The sequence below is a fragment of the Trachemys scripta genome, chromosome 8 (assembly GCF_013100865.1).
Source record: "Trachemys scripta elegans isolate TJP31775 chromosome 8, CAS_Tse_1.0, whole genome shotgun sequence".
Lineage (NCBI taxonomy): Eukaryota > Metazoa > Chordata > Testudines > Emydidae > Trachemys > Trachemys scripta.
In genome coordinates this window covers 38,206,962-38,230,327 of record NC_048305.1, presented here as the reverse complement: position 1 = coordinate 38,230,327, position 23,366 = coordinate 38,206,962, and the positions used below count along the sequence as shown (strand labels likewise).

At 56.7% G+C, this 23,366-nt stretch overlaps 2 protein-coding genes across 2 annotated transcripts in view; one reads left to right on the top strand and one right to left on the bottom strand.

Annotated features, from left to right (window-relative positions):
• Positions 1-667: 667 nt before the first annotated feature.
• On the bottom strand, positions 668-15,460 carry LOC117882075 (proteinase-activated receptor 4-like). The gene is made up of 2 exons (XM_034780051.1): positions 15,127-15,460; positions 668-4,325 (listed from the first exon to the last, which is right to left on the bottom strand). The coding sequence occupies exons 1-2, from the start codon at positions 15,221-15,223 to the stop codon at positions 3,283-3,285; spliced, it is 1,140 nt and encodes a 379-aa protein (XP_034635942.1). The 5' UTR covers positions 15,224-15,460; the 3' UTR covers positions 668-3,282.
• A 5,931-nt stretch (positions 15,461-21,391) lies between these two features.
• The window catches only part of FCHSD1 (FCH and double SH3 domains 1), a 30,202-nt gene continuing 28,227 nt past the window's right edge, over positions 21,392-23,366 (top strand). Inside the window, exons 1-3 of the mRNA XM_034778660.1 lie at positions 21,392-21,528; positions 21,873-21,970; positions 22,923-22,968. Coding sequence (XP_034634551.1) covers positions 21,508-21,528; positions 21,873-21,970; positions 22,923-22,968 — 165 coding nt within the window. The 5' untranslated portion in view covers positions 21,392-21,507. The remainder of the gene's footprint in view (positions 21,529-21,872; positions 21,971-22,922; positions 22,969-23,366) is intronic.

Genomic DNA, 23,366 nt, shown 5'->3' with positions numbered 1-23,366 from the left:
GCAAGAAGCTCACACAGCTTCACCTCCTGGGTCTCTCCTGGGAGCATTCAGCATATGCCCCCCCCCCCCTTGCGCTTCCCACAGCGAGTCCGCCCAGGCAGGGTCCTGGGGAAGCCAAAGGGTTCTGCACCTCCCACTTTGCAGTCAGACGTGACTCTCAGTCAGCCAGTAAAACAGAGGTTTATTAGATGACAGGAACACGGTCTAAAACAGAGCTTGTAGGTCCAGCAGCGAACAGGACCCCTCAGACGGGTCCATTATGGGGTACAGAGAGCCAGACACCCACGTCTGCCCTCACTCCTAGTCCCCAGATAGCTCCAACTCCCAACCCCCCTCCAGCCCCTCCTTCTCTTGGCTTTGTCTCTTTCCTGGGCCAGGAGGTCACCTGATCTCTTTGTTCACCTTTAGCTATTTCCTTGCAGGGGGGGAAGGGGCCCTGGCCATTTGTTGCCAGGGACACAATGTCAGTGGTTTATGTACACTGGCCTTTCCCCACCACCTAGAGACTTAAGAAATGCATAGGGGAAACTGAGGCACCCACACAGTATTCAGAGGAAACATTAAGAACAGTTCCACTTCGTCACAGAGTGTTTGCCTGGTGTCACTGAGTGTGGGGGGGTCAGGGCCCTGTATCCCCCTCTTCCTGCAATTCACTGAGACTCTCAGCCAGCCAGTAAAACAGAAGGTTTATTAGATGACAGGAACACAGTTTAAAATAGAGCTTGTAGGTACAGAAAACGGGACCCCTCAGTCAGGTCCATCTTGGGGGGTGGAGAGCCCAGACCCAGATTCTGGGCCTCCCCCTCCCCAGCCAGCTCCCAACTGAAACTCCCTCCAACAGTCTCACCCAGCCACACACCCCAGCTCCTCCTCCAGCCTTTGTCCAGTTTCCCAGGCAGAAGGTGTCACCTGGCCCCAACCCCAGGGTATGAAGGGCAGCCGCCATCGTTTATGTGCTGGCCATCAAGTATCATCGCTCAGTGAAGTCACACCCTTATTTCCCATCACCATCTAGTATTAATGCAGACAGTAAACTAGTAAAACTCCCATGCAACATTACCAGGTTAATACTCCTTACTCCCTATTCCGTCACACCTGGCACCAGCGCTACCCCAGACCGCGCTGGGGGAGGTGAGGGCTGTGGGCTGCCCGGGCATTGTGTTCCCCAGTGACCCTGCTGCCAAGGCCTGAGCTGTAGTCGATCAGCAGCGTGTCTGTCGGTGTGGTTAGGAGCCTGACTCGGCCCCAAGTGTGAAGCCAGCTGTGACGCACTGGGCGACACAACGCAGTTGGAAGGACAGGAGGCAGGGCAAGTGCAGGCCCTTGCCTGCTGGGCAAGCTCCGCTCCTAGGGCAATGGTGCAGAGGAAGGAGCTGCTCTGGTGTACAGGGGCTGCAGTGTGTGGTGGGGGTTCCCTAGGTGCCTCCCAAGCCTCTACCCTCAGTGACACCTTCTGCCAGAGCCCTGAGGGGTTAAGCCCGGCCCAGGCTGAGCAGGAAGGAGAAGCTGCCTGCAGCTCCTGTTCTGGCAGCAGTGATGCAGCTGCAGCACATGGATGCAGGAGCCTAGCACCACGGGGTGCCCAGAGTGCTGCTGGAGTTGGGCCTGTAGGCTGTTCCTGCATCCCTGAGCACAGGCCAGGTCCGGGAGCAGCCCCAGCCCCAGAAGGGCTGGGCTGAAACAGGCAAGACCCAAGACACCTGTGCTGTTTTGGCCTTCAGGAAAGGTCACACTTGTCGCCATGGACTCTGAATGACTGGCCAATGTCCAGGCCTGTCTCCCACAGTGGGAGCTCGGTCTCCTCATAGCCCTGGTCGCCTGCTGGAGGTCGCAGGGGGAGCAGGGAGCTGCATCATGGGATAGCACTCGCCCTGCGGGGAGCCCTAGGGAAGGGAAAGGGCTGAGGGCTGATGCTGATGTTGGAAAGGGGCAGAGCGGGGGCCTCAGGGCCACAGCAGGGAGATGGCGGTCATGGCAAGAGCCTCAGTGGATGCACTCCCATCTGGAACCCTGGGCACATCTGGGGGGTTGAGGGTCCCATCAGGAGCCCAGGGCCAGAGCTGAGAGGAGGGTCACAGCAAGGTTTGTGCTCCAGCACTGGGGGTGTTCAGGGCTGCAGTGGGTCACCGAGTTACTGGCATGGAGTTGAGGTCAAGGTGTGGGTGTGGGTCGGCCCTGGGGGATTCTCAGGGTCACACTGGGGCTGAGCTGAGAGCACCCTGCGGTGAGGGAGGGATGGGCTCCCAGGGAGCAGCTCCCCCACCCACTATCCCAGCTCACTTGTGGGAGGACATGTTCCAGCTGGGGGTTGTACACAAGACACACAAGGACACAGAAAACGGTGAGGGTAAAATCACTTTGCCTTTAGTTTAATGGACATGGCCGGGAGCGGGGCCCATGCTGCAGACACCTGTTCCAGGATCTCAGCCTCCTGTTTGCAAGGGAGCCTGGGTTGCCAATGCAGGGAGCCTGCCTGAGTCTGCAGCCAGCCTGAAACAGCAGCTCCCAGTGGGAGGAACTGCCCCCTCATCTGAATGAGGGTGGATTCTGAAACCTAATGACAGCACAAACACGACCCCACTACTGAGCATTGCACCAGTGAATATTTTACCCCCTTGATTCCAAACAGACTGAACAGGGGCCAGCAGTCCCTCTGCCAAACTGGCCACATTCCCCTGGCCACGTCTCAGCGCAGCTCCACACTGTTAATACAACAACATGGGAACACATTGACACGTGACAGGGGGCAGCAGCCAGTGTGGGAGCTGAGTTCCAGATTCAGTAACCAGGGCCCATGTCTCCATGTGCACCCCTGACCCTGGCCATGTCTGGATGTCCAGGACCCTGCCGGTTTGCAGTGTGTGCCCCCAGAGGCCACAGGGACCCTGGTGCAGCTGGTGAGTCCAGCTCACTGGAGCATGCAGAGCCTGAGGATACTGAGGGACTGATGTGCATTAGGTACTGAGCCCCATGGGGTATGGCAGCACCACTTAAAGGGGAAGGAACTCAGCCAAGGACCCAGAGGGAGGCAGTGTCAGTGCTGCTCCTGGTCCCTGTCTCCCTCTCCTGAGATGGCACCCATGGCATGGCTGGAGGTGCCCTCTGTGCAGCTCGCCCGGAGCTGGGGCAGGGTGAGGTGTGGGCCCTGCGCCACAGAGGAAGCGCTGGGGGCAGAGCTGGGGAGCAAGCCATTTCCAAATGCTTGGTTGCCCCATGGGCAGTGGTGGGGGAAACACAAAGCAGTTTCCTAGTCCCCTCCCACTGCCTGAAGGCTCCCCTGGCCTAGGGCTGGCTGTGCTCGCTGGACCTCTGGGGCAGCACCTGCTTCTCGGAGGCCCTGCCTGAGGAGGACTTGTTATGCCCCATCCGGCAACAGGGCCTGGCCCGGAGCCGGGCCCGGAAGTCCCGGGAGACGTAGAAGTAGATGAAGGGGTCGAGGCAGTTGTTGAAGGCGCTGACGGCCAGGGCCAGCACATACCAACTGTAGGTGAGGTTGTGCCACTCGGGCTGGGGCTGCAGGTAGTGGAAGAAGAGCAGCACATTGCTGGGCGTGAAGCACAGGGTGAAGACGAGCAGCACCAGGGCCAGGAGGCGTACCACATGGCCATAGTGCCGCCCCTTGTGGAGCAGCCGCCGCAGCACCGAGCCGTAGGAGATGGTGATGAGCACGAACGGTGCGGCGAAGCCCAACACCACCAGCGCAGGAAAGTAGTAGGCCAGCTCGCGCTCCGTGTCCGGCTCCAGGATGTCATGGCAGGTGGTGATGTTCAGCTCTGGGACGTGCTGGGAATGGCGGTAGCGCAGCAGTGGGCTCAAACCCAGCCCCACGGCCAGCCAGACACCCACACAGACTCCCGCCGCCTGCCAGACATGCCGGGAGCCCCTCCACAGGAAGGGGTGCACCAGTGAGATGTAGCGGTCCAGGCTGATGCAAGTGAGGAAGAGGATGGAGCCGTACATGTTCCCATAGAACAGGGTGACCAAGGCACGGCATGCGTAGTCCCCAAGGAGCCAGTCGTTGCCCAGCAGATGGTAAGAGATCTTGAAGGGCAGCAGGAAGGTGAAGATCAGGTCAGCACCGGCCAGGTTGAGCAGGAAGAGGGTGGAGGCGCATTTCTTGGTCTTGGTGGCCAACACCCAGAAAGCCAGGGCATTGGCTGGCAGTCCGACCAGCAGCACCATGGAGTAGAGTGTGGGGAGGAGCAGTGTGGTCACTGGGCTGCAGAGGTAAGACTTCAGCCAGGAGCCGGAGAACGTGGCATTCCTGCCGGCCTCCTCGCTGGCTGGGAGGCGGATCATGGCTCGGCCTTTGATTTGACTGGGTGCTGCAGGGCCAAGAGAGAAGGGTTAGGGCACTCCTACAGTCTGCAGGCCAGGAGCCTGGGCACAGCCTGCTGCCCCCCATGCCAGGCCTGCAGATCACCAATGCTCTGCCCAGCCCCTGCTTGGGGCACTGAGCAGGCACAGGGAACTCAGACCCATGTGTATCCCCATTCTGCAGAAGGGGACCCAAGGCCACAGAAGGTAAGAGGCTCCCAAGGCCATGCAGCCAGGCAGAGGCAGAGGCAGAGGCAGGATAAGAACCCAGGAGTCCTGGGTCCGAGTCCTGTGTGTAAGCCACAGACCGGCCTTCCCATGACTGGAAATAGCCACCAGAGGGCAGCATTCTAGCACAACGCTGGGTCCCAGTAGACAAGTTCGGGGAGGGAACAGCTGATGGGGAGAGAGACAAGGTTTGAGCCACACACAGCTCTCCTTCAGGGCTGGGAAAGGTACCCGGAGCCAGAGGTGTTTGCAGGCCCCATCACCTGGCATGGGCCCTTGCAATACCCATTTATGAGCTCTCCACCCTGTGTTCAGCTGTGACGCCCCGAGGCTACGTCTACACTCAAACCGCTACTGAGGCACAGCTACTGCGCTGCAGTGCTTCAGTGTAGCCAGTGGGGCATGGGGCGGGTCCTCCCAGCACTGCTATTAATCCCCCACCAGGCAGGCACTGGAAGGAGTCTGTCCCCAGAGCACTGTCCACACGGGGGGAGGTCGGCTTCACACAAGGCTCGGGGGGTGGATTTTTCACCCCAAGTGATGGAGCTGGATTGCTTTACCCTGGCCTGAGGCCCTTTGCCAGCTGAGGAAGAGCTCTATCTAGCCTCAGAGCTTGGCTCTCCCACTGACAGATCTGAGCTCCCAGGCACTGGAATACCAGGCTGGGCTCTGCCTGGAGCCCTTTCACCCTTGGGATTATCCCCATTGCAGCTCAGCAGGAGCTGCCCTAGACCCATCACCCAGCCCAGGCCAAAGAGACACCAAGTACCGGTAATATACCACACTGATCACACCCCTCCCCCCTCGGCAGCTCCATGGGGAGGGCAGGGCAACTTCTTGGGGGGGCAGATGTTTGTTGAGGGTAGGGGATGGCTCTTGCTCCAGCTGAGGAGCAGGTTTCAGAGTAACAGCCGTGTTAGTCTGTATCCGCAAAAAGAAGAACAGGAGTACTTGTGGCACCTTAGAGACTAACAAATTTATTAGAGCATAAGCTTTCGTGGACTACAGCCCACTTCTTCNGCATGTCCTGGTGCTGCATCCTCTTTCCTGGTCCCCACACCTGCTCTCCTTGCTCCCCCAAGCTGACTGCGCCAGTCTCCGCACCATGCAGGTCACGCAGACATGGCCCTCTTTGCCGCCCGCTTGGCTTCCTCAGCTCCTCCCGGCTGCCCATCCCTGCTCCTATTCCAAGTCCACCTCAACGCCTCCCTCTGGTTCCCCCACACCGAGCGCCCCTCCCCCAAATGCTTGTCCTGCCTTTGGAGTGGCAGGGTGACAGCTCCTCAGGGCAGGCACCCAGCCTGGTAATGCAACCCTGCTCCTCAGAAAGAAGAACAGGAGTACTTGTGGCACCTTAGAGACTAACAAATTTATTAGAGCATAAGCTTTCGTGGACTACAGCCCACTTCTTCAGATGCATCCGAAGAAGTGGGCTGTAGTCCACGAAAGCTTATGCTCTAATAAATTTGTTAGTCTCTAAGGTGCCACAAGTACTCCTGTTCTTCTTTCTGAGGAGCAGGGTTGCATTACCAGGCTGGGTGCCTGCCCTGAGGAGCTGTCACCCTGCCACTCCAAAGGCAGGACAAGCATTTGGGGGAGGGGCGCTCGGTGTGGGGGAACCAGAGGGAGGCGTTGAGGTGGACTTGGAATAGGAGCAGGGATGGGCAGCCGGGAGGAGCTGAGGAAGCCAAGCGGGCGGCAAAGAGGGCCATGTCTGCGTGACCTGCATGGTGCGGAGACTGGCGCAGTCAGCTTGGGGGAGCAAGGAGAGCAGGTGTGGGGACCAGGAAAGAGGATGCAGCACCAGGACATGCACAGCACATGGTGAGGGAAAGGTGGGGGGAGATGGGGTCAGCATGAAATGGGACAGCAGCCCCCCTCCCCAAGGAGATGGCAGAGAAGCAGTGGGGGATTAGAGGGGAGAAGCAGGGGAAGGTGGTGTATGGGGGGGCAGGGATGGCACAGAACCCCGAGGCATGGGAGGGGGAGGGAGGAGATGCTGGCAGGGCTCAGCCCCTGCTCTCGGCTGCTCGCAGCGGGGTCTCCCCAGTCTTGCCCATGCTGGAGAGGCCAGGAGCATGCAGAGTGCTAGAAGCACAGGGGAAGAAGGGAGCTGCTGCAGGGGCGGACCCTGTGGACTGAGTGAGGGGGACCCCATTTGGGAGCGGGCTGGGGTGTGCAGAGGGCAGACCCAGGCAATGACCCATCTTGGGGGCGCTCCCCAGAGGACACACTGTCTCCCTTGTCTGTGTTATGGCTGCCTCCTGCAGGGGGCACTGCAGGGCAGCCATGGCAGAGCCACAGAGCATCCCACTCCAGCTCGTGTCCCGGGCGGGGGAGGAACGAGTGGCATGGATGTGCTCTCCAGACCCAGCCATGAGCCCTGCTATACAGGCACTGCGGGCACATGGCCCTGCTCCCAGGCTCCCAGAGTCTGTTGCTGAAGCTTCTGGGTGGATGTATCAGCAGTGACCAGGAGGGGGCACTGAGAGCCCCTGCTGTGCCCCCTCCCCCCTGGAGCCTTCCCACCCTGGTGAGCTGATCCCTGCACACTGAGCCCCAAAGAATCCATCACCTACCCCCGTCATCTCTGGAGCAAGGAGCTGGTTGCAGGCAGAGGATGGCGGGGCCAGGGCTTCCTCCAAGGACTCCTGGCATCAGTTCAGGGCCAGATGGACTGGCCCAGCACGGCCTCCATCCCCAGGACTGGGCCGGCCAGGCTCCAGGTTAGGTGTCAGGAACCATATTCAAAAAGAAGGAAGGACCTGAGCCCCTGACAGCCCTTTCCCTGGGCCCAGCCTGAGAGCTGCCAGAGTTGTGAGGAAAAGCCCAAGGACTCAGTCGAAAATCTCCTAGATCAAAGGATAATGCCAGGCCCAGCAGCAGCAGCCCGGTCACGCTGCAAAGTGGCAGATGCACCAGGGGCGTGCTGTGAGCTTCTACTGCTCACTGAGGTTTTCAGTGTCTCAACTTGCTGGCCCCCCACCCTCCCAGAACACGCAGCCAGACACACACAGCCTGTGCTCCCTAGAGGTTGTGATGTCTGGACGCAGTGTGCCTGGGTGGCTGGGGTTGCTGTGGCCCAGGGGCAGTTAGTCTGAGCCCTGTTCTGAGGAGGAGCCTGGCACTCTGCTGTGCATTACAGGTGGTTGCCTGGAGTTTATGCTTTAAAGCGTTCGAGAGCAGCTAATGCTTAACTAAAGCCTGGTTCAAAGTACCAGACAGACACTGTTACAGGAAATTAGCGGCAGTTTGTTGGTATTCTGTGTGGTAGGTCTGGCCTTGACCGCTGGGAGCAGAGCACTTTAACCATGGGGCTCGTGGTAGTAGGCTACTGAGTCGCCACGTTAAACTGTGTTTGAGACAATTCCATCTGAGCCCTGCTCCAGACAGACCCTGAATCTCTTGCTGCTCTGATTGCAGGTGTTTGTTCTAGCAGCACTGAGCAAGAATCGTGCCCACAGAGCGCACTATCGGAGTTTGACGTGTGTTACAGCTGCACGCCCTCTGCCCCTACCCCTCACCCCAGGGTATGTGCAATGCAGCTCAGCCCTTCCTGGTCAGGAAAGAAGAAAGCCTAGCTTGCCTAAGAAGCAATGGCTAAGCAGGGGCAGGGCCACACTCCCCAGCCGCAGGAATCTGAGTGGGAGCACACCAAAGGCAGGGCAGACAGAAGGGGGTCCGACTAGGAGCAATGGGATGAAGTTAAGGGGAAACGTACACAGAAAAATAGTAGTGGACTTTTCACAGGGTGAACCGAGCTGGTAGCACCACCTGTTATTAAGGTTGCCCAGCGCGTCCTGTTACAGGGCCCTGTTTTCAGTTCCCTACAGCTTTACCAAACTTATCCACTTGGGCTGAAATTGTCCATGCAGGGTGCCTGCCTCAGGCTGAACTTTGGGGGGGAAGTTGCAGCCAAAATAGTCCAGCCATTTGCAAGGAACTAGGGTGGGAGACTGAGATTAGACTGGCTGACGTTTCCATGTCACCACCAGGAGGCCATGCTGAGCACCACAGGAAGATTAGGCACCACAGGAAGTACTGCCCAAAGGGGCCATAGTGATAGCACCCTTCAGGCTTCTGATTGGCCCATGCTCACTATTTAAGCCTGGAGGGTGGCCCAGGAAGTTGTCTGGATAGAAACACAGACTTCTGGCTCCAGACTGTGCCTGGCTTCCTGATCTCTGTCTCTGACCCCAGCCTCAGCTCTCCACCCCTGCCTGACCCTGACACTTACCTATTGATCATGGCTCTAGTGATTAATCCAGTCCCTGCTTGCTGACTGCCGCCTCATGGCCATCCTTGATGTGTGGCCACCACCCCAGCTGTGACTGCTAGGCCAGATTGCCTACGTCCCAGGCCCTCACACCTGGGTTATTAAAGCCTTGAAAAAGCAAGCCAGGCCCAAAGAGGCCAGGGACTGTGAGCCCTTCATCTAGGGCATCAGGCCTCCTGACGTTGTGGACTCTTTACCATCCTGAAAGATGTTGCTTTTCAGTTTCCAAACCTCAAAATGAAACACAAAATACTGAAATGTTTTGTCTGGAAAGTGGCATCATTTTTCCACTGAAAACTTCTAGCCAAATGGACCTGATCTCTTGGAGTTCCGATAAAATCCAGCCAGGATTTTTTCGTTCAAAACCATGTTGACTGCTCTACTTGCTCTAGTGTTGCAGTGATTTTGGAAACCAACCTGTACAACTTAATCAGGAATGCCCCCTGGGCTCTGTGTATCCACCATGAGCTGCTGTCGCCTCCACCTAGGACAGCAGAAGTACATTAAATCGTGATGGGCCTCCATTGTAACAGGAAGCCCCTTGGACAAAAGGCTGGATTTTACCGTGGAGAACTAGTCTGTCAGGGGAGCGGTTGTCTGGCAACAAAGGCACCTGCTGGGGCTCACCTGACTGCAGGTATAAAGGGCAGAAGCTGGTGTGTGTGTGTGTGTGTGTGTGTGTGTGTGTTCTCTCTTTCTGGTCATTTTTCACCAGTTTAAAAATGTGGGGGGACCCATCTACCTGAAGATGGCCTCCCAAGGAGCTGAATGGGGGGAAATGCAGATAGGGTTTATTTCTTGTTCAGCCAGTCACTCAGACAAACAAGTCTGTTTACATTTGCAGGAGATAATGCTGCCTGCTTCTTGTTCACAATGTCACTTGAAAGTGAGAACAGGTGTTCGCATGGCACTGTTGCAGCCGGCGTCCCAAGATATTTACGTGCCAGGTGTGCTAAAGATTTCTATGTCCCTTCATGCTTCATCCACTATTCCAGAGGACATGCGTCCATGCTGATGACAGGTTCTGCTCGATAATGATCCAAAGCAGTGCGGACCGACGCATGTTAATTTTCATAATCTGAGTCAGATGCCACCAGCAGAAGGTTGATTTTCTTTTTTGGTGGTTCGGGTAATGTAGTTTCCGCATCAGAGTGTTGCTCTTTTAAGACTTCTGAAAGCATACTCCACACCTCGTCCCTCTCAGATTTTGGCAGGCACTTCAGATTCTTAAACCTTGGGTTGAGTGCTATAGCTGTCTTTAGAAATCTCACATTGGTATCTACTTCGTGTTTTGTCAAATCTGCAGCAAAACTGTTCTTAAAATGAACATGTGCTGAGTAATCTGAGACTACTATAACGTGAAATATATGGCAGAATGTGGGTAAAACAGAGCCGGAGACATACAATTCTCCCCCAAAGAGTTCGGTCACAAATTTAATTAATGCATTATTTTTTTAATGAGCATCAGCAGCATAGAAGCATGTCCTCTGGAATGGTGGCCGAAGGATGAAGGGGCATACGAATGTTTAGCATATCTGGCACGTAAATACCCTGCAATGCCGGCTACAAAAGTCCCATGTGAACACCTGTTCTCACTTTCTGGTGACACTGTAAATAAGAAGAGGGCAGCATTATCTCCGGTAAATGTAAACAAACTTGCTTGTCTTAGCAATTGGCTGAAAAAGAAGTAGGACTGAGTGGACTCGTAGGCTCTAAAGTTTTGCACTGATTTGTTTTTGAGTGCAGTTATGTAACAAAAAAAATTCTACATTTGTAAGTTGCATTTTCATGATAAAGAGATTGCACTACAGTACTTGTATGAGGTGAATTGAAAAAATACTATTTCTTTTGTTTATCATTTTTATAGTGCAAATATTTGTTATCAAAAATAATAATATAAAGTAAGCAGTGTATACTTTGTATTCTGTGTTGTAACTGAAATCAATATATTTGAAAATGTAGAAAAGCATCCAAAATATTTAATAAATTTCAATGGTATTCTATTGATTAACAGTGTGATTAAAATTGCAATTAATCGCAATGAATTTTTTTTATCGCAATGAATTTTTTTGAGTTAACCGCGTGAGTTAACGGCAATTAATCAACAACCCTAATCTGTGTATTTCTTGTGTGTGATTTAGTAAAGAGCACCAGTGTTATGGAGCTCTGCGCAAAGTGTTTGTATGTTCCGTGCTACCCCTGAGGCAGTTAACTGTAACCCAGAAGGTTCACACTTTTGCTGAGGTTCTGGGAGAGCACATGTTTATGCTCCAGGGTGAGTCCAAGGGCCAGTACTAGTTCAGGGGCACCATGCCCTTCTAGAAAATATCTTCAGAACGCCTTGTGTAATGGGCATTGGACAGTGAGTCTCCCAGTCCTCGATTGCAGAAGCCACCAGATCTTAACAGAGCAACAGTGCGCGTATATATAGCTAGGCCTGCTTTGCATGTGGTTACTAAAATCAGTCACCAACAGTGCCCGTGTGGCTTCCTCTTTCTTAATGTTGTGCAGAAACAAAGACTCAACACCTGCCGTCAGCCTAATGCTTCGTTGCTGCTGCTGCACCACACAGCCTGGAAGTGCCCTACAAGATGGGCCCAAACTCCTGCCTTAGCAACCTTCAGTGCAGAACCTGAGCAAAGTCGCTCTGCTGAATTCCTGTGTGTCAGAGCCATGCCTGACACAGATTCAATAGCATCAGTACCAAAATGAGGCCCCATGGCCCTGAAGCTCCAGCAGGATGGCTAGATGGGAAAGCCCCTGGTGCTGTCAGTGGTAGGGATCGGGGAGGAAATGTGTGTGTAGCATGGGGCCACACCCCAAGGGGCAAGTTCCAGCAGATGCTGAGTTCTGAGGCCTGAGACTTCGGCCTGCTAGCAATTGAGCCGCAGACACGAGTGTCCGCAACGCTTGAGAGACGCCACGAAGGGGGGGGGGGGGGTTTGGAAATTGGAGCCCTTGTGAAAGGCCAAGCAAAGGAGCCACGTATAACATGTCACGTGGCAACCCAAACTTGGACCAAGTGAGAATGGCCTGAGCTGTAGCAAAATGGCCAGACCACTCGGTAAGAGCTGATGGCTGGGCTTTTGGGAGCTGGATCCTCTCGCAGACACTAACACAGCCCCAGTTGCAAGTGACAACTGGTAATGGCACCCAACTCACTAGTGCTGAGTCTGAGCAAAGGCTGGCTGTTGGAGTACGTGACCTCAGCCGCACAGCCCAGCGGAAAGCCTGAGTAAGCAGCCTGACCACGCTGCTCAGAACTTGGTGAGGAGCTGCACTGGTCAGGTGGAATACCCCAGCGGACAGCATTGGCAGCAGCCTGTGTGATGGGCAACGTCCAGGGGAACAGCTGACAAGGAACTGAGCAAAGAGGAACTGAGCACACAATTCACTGATTGCCAAGATGCGACCAGAGCGTTATCTAGGCTGACACAGCGAGGAAAGCCATGTCCAACTGCCCCACTGGAAAGGGGGACCTGGGCTCCACTGACAGCCCCGGGGAGGCAGATATAGCGACATCAGAGATACAGCTATATTTCCCATGGCACCTGAGCCAACCGAGATAGCAACCTGAGTGCAGAGCAGGGAGGTGCCTGCAGCTCCCCTCACGCACAGGGGTGATTGCAGCCCCAGCAGGATTGCAGGGCTCAGGAGAGAGAGAGAGACTCTGCAGGCAGTGGTTGGAATCGTGGTCTCTGTTTGCTCTTGCTAAACACAGAGAGTTTTGCCAGGACGCAGGCATTAGTGCTGACTGGAGTCTGGCAGAGGGTGCAGGTTGGATGGTTAATGCATTTGTGCATTCTTTATGCCTGTGCCAGAGAGGATGTTACAAGTCGATGCATTAAGCTCAGCTGCGTGGAGCCAAGTAGCTGGCTCCACACAGCTGAGCTTAATGTATCGACTTGTAACATCCCCTCTGGCACGGGCATAAAGAATGCATGACATTGCAAGGTATGTACATGAGCACAGCACTGCTCACACTGTGCTCCATAAAGCTGAGCCGTCCTCCTCCCCCAGCCTCCTTTACAGCCATTGGATTCTATGGCAGCTGGTCCAGTGGCCGAGAGCGTTGGACACTACCGCATCCAGGAAGTAGTCATGCAGGGAGGCCATCCATTGACCTGCTGTGGTTGTGATACCTACAATGCCCTTCCTGAATATGATACTGTGTAGGGTTACCATATTTCAACACTTTGAAAAAAAAGGACACTCCACGGGGACCCCGCCCCTGCCCCCATTCCAACCCCTTCCCCGCCCCCATTCCAACCCCTTCCCCAAAGTCCCTGCTCCAACTCCGCTCCCTCCCCTGAGCACCCTGCATTCCCCCTCCTCCCTCCCGCCCCCCGGGCTCCGGCTGCTGCTGCACTGGGGAAGTTGCTTCGGCCCCCGCTGCGGTAGAGAGTGGCGGGAGCCGGGAAAGTTGGAGCCCGGGGAGGAGGCGGCTGCGTGCTCGGATGCCGCTCGCCGCCTCTGTGCCCCAGCAGATCGGCAGATCACAGGAGTTGTAAGTTTTGCTGCAGCCACTTGCACTCGGGGTCCCCTTACCATGCCTCCCTATTTTCCCGGACATGTTCGGCTTTTTGGAAATTCCTCCCAGATGGGGATTTGAGGACCAAAAAGCCGGACATGTCTGGGAAAATCCAGACGTATGGTAACCCTAATACTATGGGCCCAGTGCACCAGCCCCATTTATGTCTGTGAAGCACTGTGCATCCAGCCCTGCCATTGTCCACAGCAGGGAGAATTTTACGAGTGCACAAAGCAGCTGAACCCAGGAATTCAGGTGCGTGGGGTGGGGCGGTTCCCAGGGATGGAGGTCGAGAGCTCACCTGAGTTGCAGACAGAGGGGCATAAAGCACCAGGGGAAACTAAAAACCTTCAGGCAAGATTGTCAACATGGGTGGCTTAAGGTCAGGCTTCTGGGTCCATATTTAGGTACCTAAGTGGGTGGCCTGATTTTCAAAGGCAGTGAGTCCCCAGCAGCTCCTGTTGACTCCAGTGGGAGCTCAGCACCTTTGAAAATCAAACCACTCCTTTAGGTGCCTGAAGATGGACGTAGGAGCCGATCAGCAGCCCCCAATGTTCCTTGGTCATGTTTCAGACCCAGCTGGATGGATTTCCTGCAGCCTGCGCCCAAGCCTGCCCCTTGGCTCTTGGACCAGGCAGGGAGCATTGCAGGTCAGCAGGGGCATTTGGTGTTATTTCTACCCAGCCGAGGCGGAGGAAGGGAGCCCTGCCCACAAGCCCATGGCTTTTTCATTTGGAAAGTCTACCAGCTGAGAAGAAGGAAGTGCACGGCCCACATCCCTCCTCCCCCAACCCCAGCGAAGTCTCAATCTGTCTCTAAGACAATGGTACGTGCGCTCCTAGGGGCATGCAGAGATCTTCCAGGGGGTACATCAACTCATCTAGATATTTGCCTAGTTTTACAACAGGCTACAGAAAAAGCACTAGTGAAGTCAGTACAAATTAAAATTTCATACAGACAATGACTTGTTTATACTGCCCTATATACTGTACACTGAAATGTAAGGACAATATTTATATCCCAATTGATTTATTTTATAATTATATGGTAAAAATGAGAAAGTTGTTCAGTAACAGTGTGCTGAGTCACTTTTGCATTTTTATGTCTGATTTTATAATCAAGTAGTTTTTAAGTGAGGTGAAACTTGGGGTACACAAGACAAATCAGACTCCTGAAAGGGGTCCAGTTGTCCAGAAAGTTTGAGAGCCACTGCTCTGAGATAAACAAACAGCTGGCCCAAACGCTCCCAGCTCCAAATGGGCGGGCACATCCCTGCTCCACAGCCTCGGCAATAGCAGTCCTCAGTGATAACAGAGCTCATGGGCCCTGACATCCTGACAGCAAATAGCGGCTGGGCCAGCCGATCATAGTGGGGACAGGAGGGCTCAGTCCCAATGCAGGACGAGCCCTGGGCTATGGGTGGGAATTTCATCAGACAGGTGTCCAGCCGAGGCCTCTGGGAGCAAGAAATCCTTGCACCAAACAGGAAGCCGTGGCAACGCATTCACCCCGCGGGGCCTTGGCCTCACCCACCAGGCAGCTCGGCACCTAGGCAGGGAGAAGGAAGAACCCATTTGCCTTACGCAGCCTTAGGAGCAGTGTGTCCAATTCTACCCAGCCAGGACTGAGAGTCTCCCCCCCAAAATTGCTCCCTGCCCCCCGCTGCAGTGAGCCCAAGAGGGGAGACCCCCATGGGCGTTGGGATGGCTTGAAGCGGGGATGGGAGGCAAACCTCCTCACTGTGTGGAGCAAAGGAGCCTCGCAGGGCGCTTACCTGTCGGGCATTGCTCAGCCCAGCCCAGCCAGATGCAGGTGAACAGGAGTGAAGTGCAGAGAGCTGCAGAGCATGGCCCAGAATGCAGGGACATCATGTTTGCAGCTCAGGCAGGCTTGGCTTTCTCTGAACCGGAGCAGCGAGTGCAGCACATGCATGGTGCCTTGCCAGGCTCTGTAGAGTGCTGGATGAGGGGACAGCCTCTGAGGGGAGAGTCACAGTGATGACACAGGCGCTAGACGTTTCCTTCTGGTTCCTTTTCTATCGCTTTCTCTTCCTCTTTTCTTGCAGGGCAAGGTCTCTGTCAGGGCCGGCTCCAGGCACCAGCAAAGGAAGCGGGTGCCTGGGGCGGCCAATAGAAAGGGGTGGCATGTCCGTCCGTTGTTGGGGCGGCACCTCTGGGTCTTTGGCGGCAATTTGGCAGCGGGTCCTTCACTCACTCTCTTCCTCTTCGGTGACACTTTGGCGGCAGCTCAATCAGGTTTTTCTTTTTTTTTTCTTCACCGCTTGGGTCGGCAAAAAAGCTGGAGCTGGCCCTGGTCTCTGTGATTCTGCATTTGAACGCCCAGGGCAGGCGCTCACACCTGAGGGGCTGACAGAGCAGGCCTGAAATGCTCCCAGCCACCGCATGTCTCTGGGGGCATACAGCCAGGGTGGCGTAATGGCAACCAGACAGGGGGTCCGGATTTTCAAATGCCTACACCTGCCAGGGAGAGCCTCAGAGGCCATAGGCACGTATGGCAGCCAGCAGTTTGTGAGACACTCTGTAGTCAGCCCGGGGAGCCAGCGGTGGGCCCCAAGCAGCAGAATCATAGCTCAGCAGTGTAACATATTTGTAAAGGTATTTAGCTGCACCAAGACACTTTGGAAAGTCCCTCTCGGCAGCTTTAAAAATCTGGCCCAGGTCCCTTAGAAACATACGCGGCCAGCAACCAGTTACTGGGGCTGAAAGGAACAAGCAGTTCCTTTGGCTGGCCAAAGACTCCTCCCCACCCCATGCCCTTGTGGGACAGACCAACAGACTGGAATAAGGATTAAACCACTGGGTTCTCTAGCCATTTAACAGAGGCCTGTAGAAATTACTCTACACATCTGGAGCATTTCATAGAGAACCGGGTCCTTTTCCGAGGGGAAGCCTCTGGAAACTCCTCGCTCTCCTTTACACCCGGGAGGACTTTTCCCCAGGGTGCACACACTGTAAGGTCCAGTGACAGATGGGTGAGTCCCAGAGAGCTGTGAATCATGGAATGACTAGGATGGGCAGGGATCGGATGCATGGTGGGGTAGGACAGTGTGCTGCAGGCTCCCAGAAATGCTGTGGCTGCTTGCTAAGACGTTCAGCTCTCGCTGAGGCTTGCACCGAGCTGGTTGCTGCTCACTCAGGCCGCTGCTGCGGTGTGGGAGCACCCGTCATTGCTTTAGCTGCAGCAGCTGCTGCAAGGGGAACTCCCCTCCTGCATCCCCCCCCCCACACACACACACCGTGGTGCAGGGATGGACTAACTCATCCCCACTTGCCCCATTGCTGGACATACCAGTGATGCACAGAGAGGAGCCAATAGAGCAGGGCCAAGCTGCAGCACTGAGTGTGAATCTTGCAGCACTACAGCCCACCTCTACATGCAGCTTCCTGGTCTGCTCTCCAGCCCGCCCCCTCCAACCTCCTGCTGCCTTTAGCTTTCTCCTGAGCTGGCCAGTGCAGGCACCTCCTTAGCAGCAGGCTGTCAAAGCAGCACAACCCCCAGCAGACCCCCGCCGCTCTCATCCTCCTCTGGGGCCAGAGCACTTTAGAAAACTTGGCCACAACTTCCTTCTCCCGCCCATCCTTCCCTGACCAGCCAATCAGGCAACTTCCTGCAGTGAGATACTGGGGGCGGGAGGAAAGAGCAATGGGAAGAAGGGAGAAGGAGCCACTGGCCCAGCTCCCTGGGCACTCTTTGTGGGTCCCCTAGAAAAAGGCCAGTGGGGTGACTGTGCACTGTGGCTCCTATCTTCTCACCCCCATATTTCAAGCCATAACTAACAGCCTAGGCTGCTGCGCTGTTGCCCAGGGCCTCTCTCGCCTGCAGCCTTACACCAATAAAGCACCAGCAAAGAGAGCAGAAATCCTGCTGCCTCCCAGCAGGACTGGGGCAGACGGGGCAGTTCAATGTTCCCGCAGCATGGAGCCTTCTGAATAGCAAAAAGCCCTGAGCCGGGCTCCAGCCCTGTGCAGCTGGCTGAATAATGGAGATGGTGAATAATACTGTTATTCAGTGAATAAATTATTCAGGAATTTTCTGCATTATTCAACCAATTCTATTTTCAGAGTGTTCCGAAGAGCTGGGCTGGTGGAACAGGGCACCGCAGGGACACTGCAGGAACCAGGCCTAGCAACATCAGAGCTAGCACCAGGCTTCAGAGACTTGGCCTGGGGTGGAGAACATGGCAGAGCTCAGAAGCAGTGAGGCCCCATGGCACCTTTTCCTGGAGGTCAGGCTAGGCCTGGGGCAAGACTGAGAATGGGCCTGGAGCAGGGGGCCCCAGCCTCTGTCATTTAAACTCACTGAGGCCTGGTCAGATCTGTGCAGCAGAACACCACAGTAGGGCTGCCACCTGTCCAGGTTTTCTCAGGAGCATCCATTTTTTGAGGTAGCTGTCCCAGGAAAGCTGGATGGGTGCTCAGTGCCCACTGCCAGCTGGCCAGTGTTATGGGCTCAGGATCAGCCCACATGGCCCATATTTTGCACCTCAGAGTTGGGAGCCCCACCGGTGTCCTTGAGAGCCCCATTGGGCTTGCCACCCTGGATCTGGCTACAGGATCAGGTCCTAGCATGTCAGCTGACATGCTGGGTGTGATCATCATGGTTAATGTTACAAAACAGTTCCAATGCTAGAGCTAGCTGCAAATTCCCGTTTGCCCAGCCAGAGAACCAGCTGAAACCTGCCCCTGCAGGGAGACTGGCTAGTCTCGGATGAATTGAGATGATAAGTCAGGCTGTGTTTCTGGGCTAGGAATCAGAAGAGGGATTTGCCCAGCTACAAAGTTCTGGCCTTGTTTAGGTGAGAAGAGCCTGGAAGTGCCTGAGCGCTGAAAGGTCATAGCGGGCAAGTCACTAGAGCACAGTGGGGAGAGCAGCATTGACCCATGGATTGGTTTAAAGCAGGGGCGGGCAAACTTTTTGGCCTGAGGGCCGCATCAGGTTTCGGAAATTGTATGGAGGGCTGGTTAGGGGAGCGGGTCGTGGCCCGGCCCCCACCTCCTATCTGCCCCGGGACTCCTGCCCCATCCAACGCCCCCTGTTCCCTGACGGCCCCACACCGGGACCCCTGCCCCATCCACACCCCCCCGCTCCCTGTCCCCTGACCACCCCCAGACTCCCGCCACCCCATCCAACCCCTCCTCTCATTCCTGACGGCCCCTCCAGAATTCCTGCCCCATCCAGCCACCCCTTCTCCCTGTCTGCCCCCGGAACTCCTGACCCTGACTGCCCCCTGCCGCCCCATCCAACTCCCCCTTCTTCCTGACTGCCCCCGCAGGACCCCTGCCCCCATTCAACCTCCTATTCCCCCCCAACCGCCCCGAACCCTATCCACACCCCCACCCCCTGACCACCACCCCGAACTCCCCTACCCTCTATCCAACCTCCCCTGCTCTGTGCCCCCTTACCGTGCTGCCTGGAGCACCGGTGGCTGGTGGCACTACAGCTGCGCCACCTGGCTGGAGCCGGGCCACACCACTGCCACCACCATCACGCAGCACAGAGATCGGGTCAGGCCGGGCTCTGCAGCTGTGCTGCCCCAGGAGCTCACAACCCCACCGCCCAGAGCATTGCACCAGCGGCGGAGTGAGCGAGCTGAGGCTGCGGGGGAGGAGGGACAGCAGGGAGCTAGCCTCCCAGGCCAGGAGCTCAGGGGCTGGACAGGACGGTCCCGCGGGCCAGATGTAGCCTGTGGGCTGTAGTTTGCCCACCCCTGGTTTAAAGTAACAGCAGAAAATGCAGGACTGAGCAAATGCCCATCCCTGGGGATTTAACTAATACTCACTACTAGTCACTGACCTGTGTAGCTCAGCACCACGGGCCAGATTACGCTGGAGCAGCAGGTGAGGGCACAGTGCTAAGGGCTGACACTGCCCCGCTCAGCCAGGGGTCCTAGGCCTTGTAACTGTGTATGGCACAGGACAGAGATAAACAGCATTCGGGCCATGGGTGCTGCAGGGGACGAGTGAGCCACAGCTACTCTTCAAAGATGGTGAGGAGCCTCCCAGCCCCGGACATGCCTCAGTGACAGGTTCCCCGAAGCTCCTCCAGATTGCGGGCTTGGAATGTTTCAGTCCCAGGACTGAGAACTGCCCTGCTCCTCAGCCCTCTTTCCCAGGGCCAGGCTAACCAATAGCTTCACACGCCCAGTGCCACCCCAGGACATCCCCGCTCTGGAACAGACCCCAAATGGCTTTTTCGATTCACTAACAATCTCAAACCAGTTCAGATTCGGCTGGACCTGAACCCAGTGTTTTTCTTCTATTTTTCAGAATTGCCACCAAACCAAAACCCCTGCTCCAGGGTTTATCACACACCTCTTCTCCAGCCTGGCGCCTGTGGGCCAAACCCCAAGCTGTCCCTGTCCCATGAAGCACCCTCAGCCCCATCCCCAGTCAGATCCCTGGGAGCAGGGAAGCTCCTTGTGGGGAGAAGGTGGAGCAAAGGGAAGCTTGGGCAATATTAATGAGACCCAGGAAATGAGGTGGGAACACATAGGTGGCAATGCCTCAGATGGGAATAGCATGAGACAGAAAGAGGGAGCTGCAGAGGAAGAATCATAGAATATCAGGGTTGAAAGGGACCTCAGGAAGTCATCTAATCCAACCCCCTGCTCAAAGGGGGCCCAATCTCCAGACAGATTTTTACTCCAGTTCCCTAAATGGCCCCCTCAAGGGGGGAACTCACAACCCTGGGTTTAACAAGCTAATGCTCAAACCACTGAGCTATCCCTCCCCTCACAGGGAGGAACTGTTGTTCAGTCCCTTAAGGCTGGCCAGGATAACCACCAGGCCTGGGGTGCAGGGAACAGTTGTGCTGGCTACCTGGCCAGCAAGGTCCTCACATACTGCGGCACTGCTGCTGAACCCTGTCCTCCAGCCCTGTCCAGACTCCCGGCCCAAGGAGCCTCCCAGGAATTGGAACCACACCAGGAGCTGAGGCTGCAGCGCTTACTCACCCCGCAATTGGAGGGATGTCCTCTGTGTTGGTCATGCTGCCCCTCCCCCGTAACTGCATTGGCACAATGTGCCAACCCTCACTTTCCTATGGAGTATCACAGGCATCAAAAGAGAGCCAGAGCCAGTTACCCCAAGGGCCCAGCTCCCGCAGGACTCAGGTATGTGTGAGTCCCACACTGTTCCCACCTCTGGGCCAGGGCAGGGTGAGGGGTATACCTGGGGCAGAGCTCTAGCTCCAGGCAAACAGATGTTGTAGCCAAACTAGCTTTGATGGGGAGGGAAGGGTTGCTGGGGGCCCCTACTGTACATTTTCCAGATGAGAGCTCTCCCAACCATGCAGAGGCCTGTCCCACCAGCTGGTCCCAAGAGCCCTTGGTGTGGGGGATCCAGCTGGATGAGATGGAGAGAGAAAAGATGGGTTCTGCCAGGCTGAGGCAGGACTGGGCTCCCACAGGAAGCACCAGGTGGCGGTAAGTCCAGGGCAAGGCTGGCTGCAAGGTCTCTCTGCTGGTCTGTGCCCAGGGCTCCCTCTGTGCCCAGCACCCCCTCCCTGACGGTCTGTGCACAGCCCAGTGCCCCTCCCTACCAGTCTGTGCCCAGGGCTCCCTCTGTGCCCAGCGCCTCCTCCCTGCCAGTCCGTGCCCAGGGCTCCCTCTGTGCCCAGCCCAGCACCCCCTCCCTGCCGGTCTGTGCCTAGGGCTCCCTCTGTGCCCAGCCCAGCACCCCCCTCCGCCAGTCTGTGCCCAGCCCAGTGCCCCTCCCTGCTGATCTGTGCCCAGGACTCCCTCTGTGCCCAGCCCAGGGCCCCCTCCCTGCCGGTCTGTGCCCAGGGCTCCCTCTGTGGCCAGCCCAACGCCTCCTCCCTGCTGGTCTGTGCCCAGGTCTCCCTCTATGCCCAGCCCAACGCCTCCTCCCTGCCGGTCTGTACCCAGAGCTCCCTCTGTGCCAAGCTCGGTGGCGCTCCCTCCCTGCCGCTCCGTGCCCAGTCCCCGCCTGGGATCACTGCCCTCTCTGCGCCACGGGCCGGAGGCGCTGGCTGTGCCTGTTTAGCTGCGCCCGGCGGCTGGGAGGAGCCCGGGCCCGGCCGGGGCGGAGCCGGCAGGCGGGGGCGGATCCCGGCAGTTCCGGGCTCCCCCCCCCAACCTGGCCGCGGCAGGACGCGGCGCAGCGGATTCGGGACGATGCAGCCGCCTCCCCGCAAGGTGGGTCAGGACGCGGCTGGGGAGTGGGGTGGAGGAGCTCGGTGCCCAGACCGGCACTGTCCGGGGCGGGCTGTGGGTCCAGGTAGTGGGCAGTGGCCGCGCTCGGCCCTCCCCTGCAGCACCCTGTCCTGTCCCCTCTCGGCTCTCCTCGGCTCCTGCTTTTCCAGGCTATTCCTGGGTTCCTGCTTAGCGGGGTCTGCAAGTCAGGCCACGGGCGCGGGTAGCGGTCTGTGGTGTGGGCAGCGGCGAGCTGATCGCGGGGGCCGCTCGTGCTGCAGAGCGTGTGAGGCCCGGGGTGCAGAGCACAAGTCCGGGCCCTGACCTAAGAACTCCTTCCTTGGCAGGTGAAATTGACCCAGGAGGTGAAAGTGCGCTTCATAGAGCAGCTGTCTAGCCTGCAGAGTAAGCAGCAGCGGGAGACCGAGCTGTTGGAGGACATCAGGTACCAGAGGCCAAAGCTGTCCTGGATCAGGGACTAGTAGAGAGTGGCTGTGGCTGTCCTGCACCTTGTGCCTCGCTGTCAGGCCCCTAGGCTGATCCTTCTGGCTGAGACCTGCAAACTCAGTCAGGCTGTACCGCTCCCCCCGGGACATCCCTCGTTTGGGCAATGAGCTAGGTGGAGCTTCCTTCTTCACAGTAGGGGAAGGAGACGAAGCTGCGAAGCAGGAAACCTCTGGGCAGCCTGTGCTGTTCACCAGCAGCTCCTGGTGACGGTGCCGGAAGAGACCAATGGGAATGCAGGACGGGGGACAGCAGTAGTGGGGATATGTTAAAGCGATGATAATTTAAAATGTATTTAGCAGCTACTAAGAGGTCACTGACTGCCAAGGCTGGAGACAAAACCCTCGGCCCTATAAGGTGTAGGCAGTGGCAATACGCTTCCTCTGCCCCGACACGGTGTGTCATCTGTGGGGCCCATTCGTCCCGTCCCCTTCACCCCTCCCCGATGCGGTGTGTCATCTGCGGGGCCCCTTAGTTCCCCCTCCCCCTGTGCCATCCCGAGGTGGGCCCATTCGTTTGGTGCCTGTGCTGGCTGGTGCTGGTTGTGATGGTGCTTTACATGGTGAGGACCTGTACTGACCAGGGATTGATCTGGGACTCAGTCACTTGTTCCACCTGTGGGCCATTGAGCGGCCCTCACGTGGGAACAGCTTCCATTGGGTTATCACCTGGAGTGTGTTGGGATGGGCGCTGTGGAGGTGAAAGGCTCCATGCCCTTTTACCAGCTCCGATGCAGTCAGTCCCCAGGACACATGGGTGTGGTGTCCCGGGGGCCATGCAGGGTGCATGGGGAGCTGCAACGAAGCCGTGCTGACAGATGAAGGATGAGGGGCTCTGGGCATGTCCTGGGCCATGTGCATGCTGCCACTTACCACCACGTGCTCTCCCTGCAGGTCCTACAGCAAGCAGAGATCTGCCATCGAGCGGGAGTATGGGCAGGTAAGGAGGGGCCACGTCTCTGCCTCTGTTCAGAGACATCACTGAGCGCATTCCGGTACCAGTGTATGTAATCTGAATCCCAAGGGGCTAAGCACAGGCCATGGCAGGGGTGACTCAAAGGCAATTAGGGCAAGAAGTCAAAACAGTTTGGCAACCAGCCTTAGTCATGGTCTGTTCGTCATAGCTCAGAGCTCACAGTAACGTCATGCCAAGCGGGAGGAATAGGGCTGACCTGTTCCACCCATTCGAAGCCAGTGTTCTTCCGAGCTGTGGAATGAACCCCGGAGCTGCTTGGGGGGTCTGGTGAAGGACAAGATGTGCAGCTGTCATTGTCTTGTTCCCCAAGCTTTGGTTATTTGGGCACATGGGTGCTGTGGAGCCATCAGAATGCATGCGAG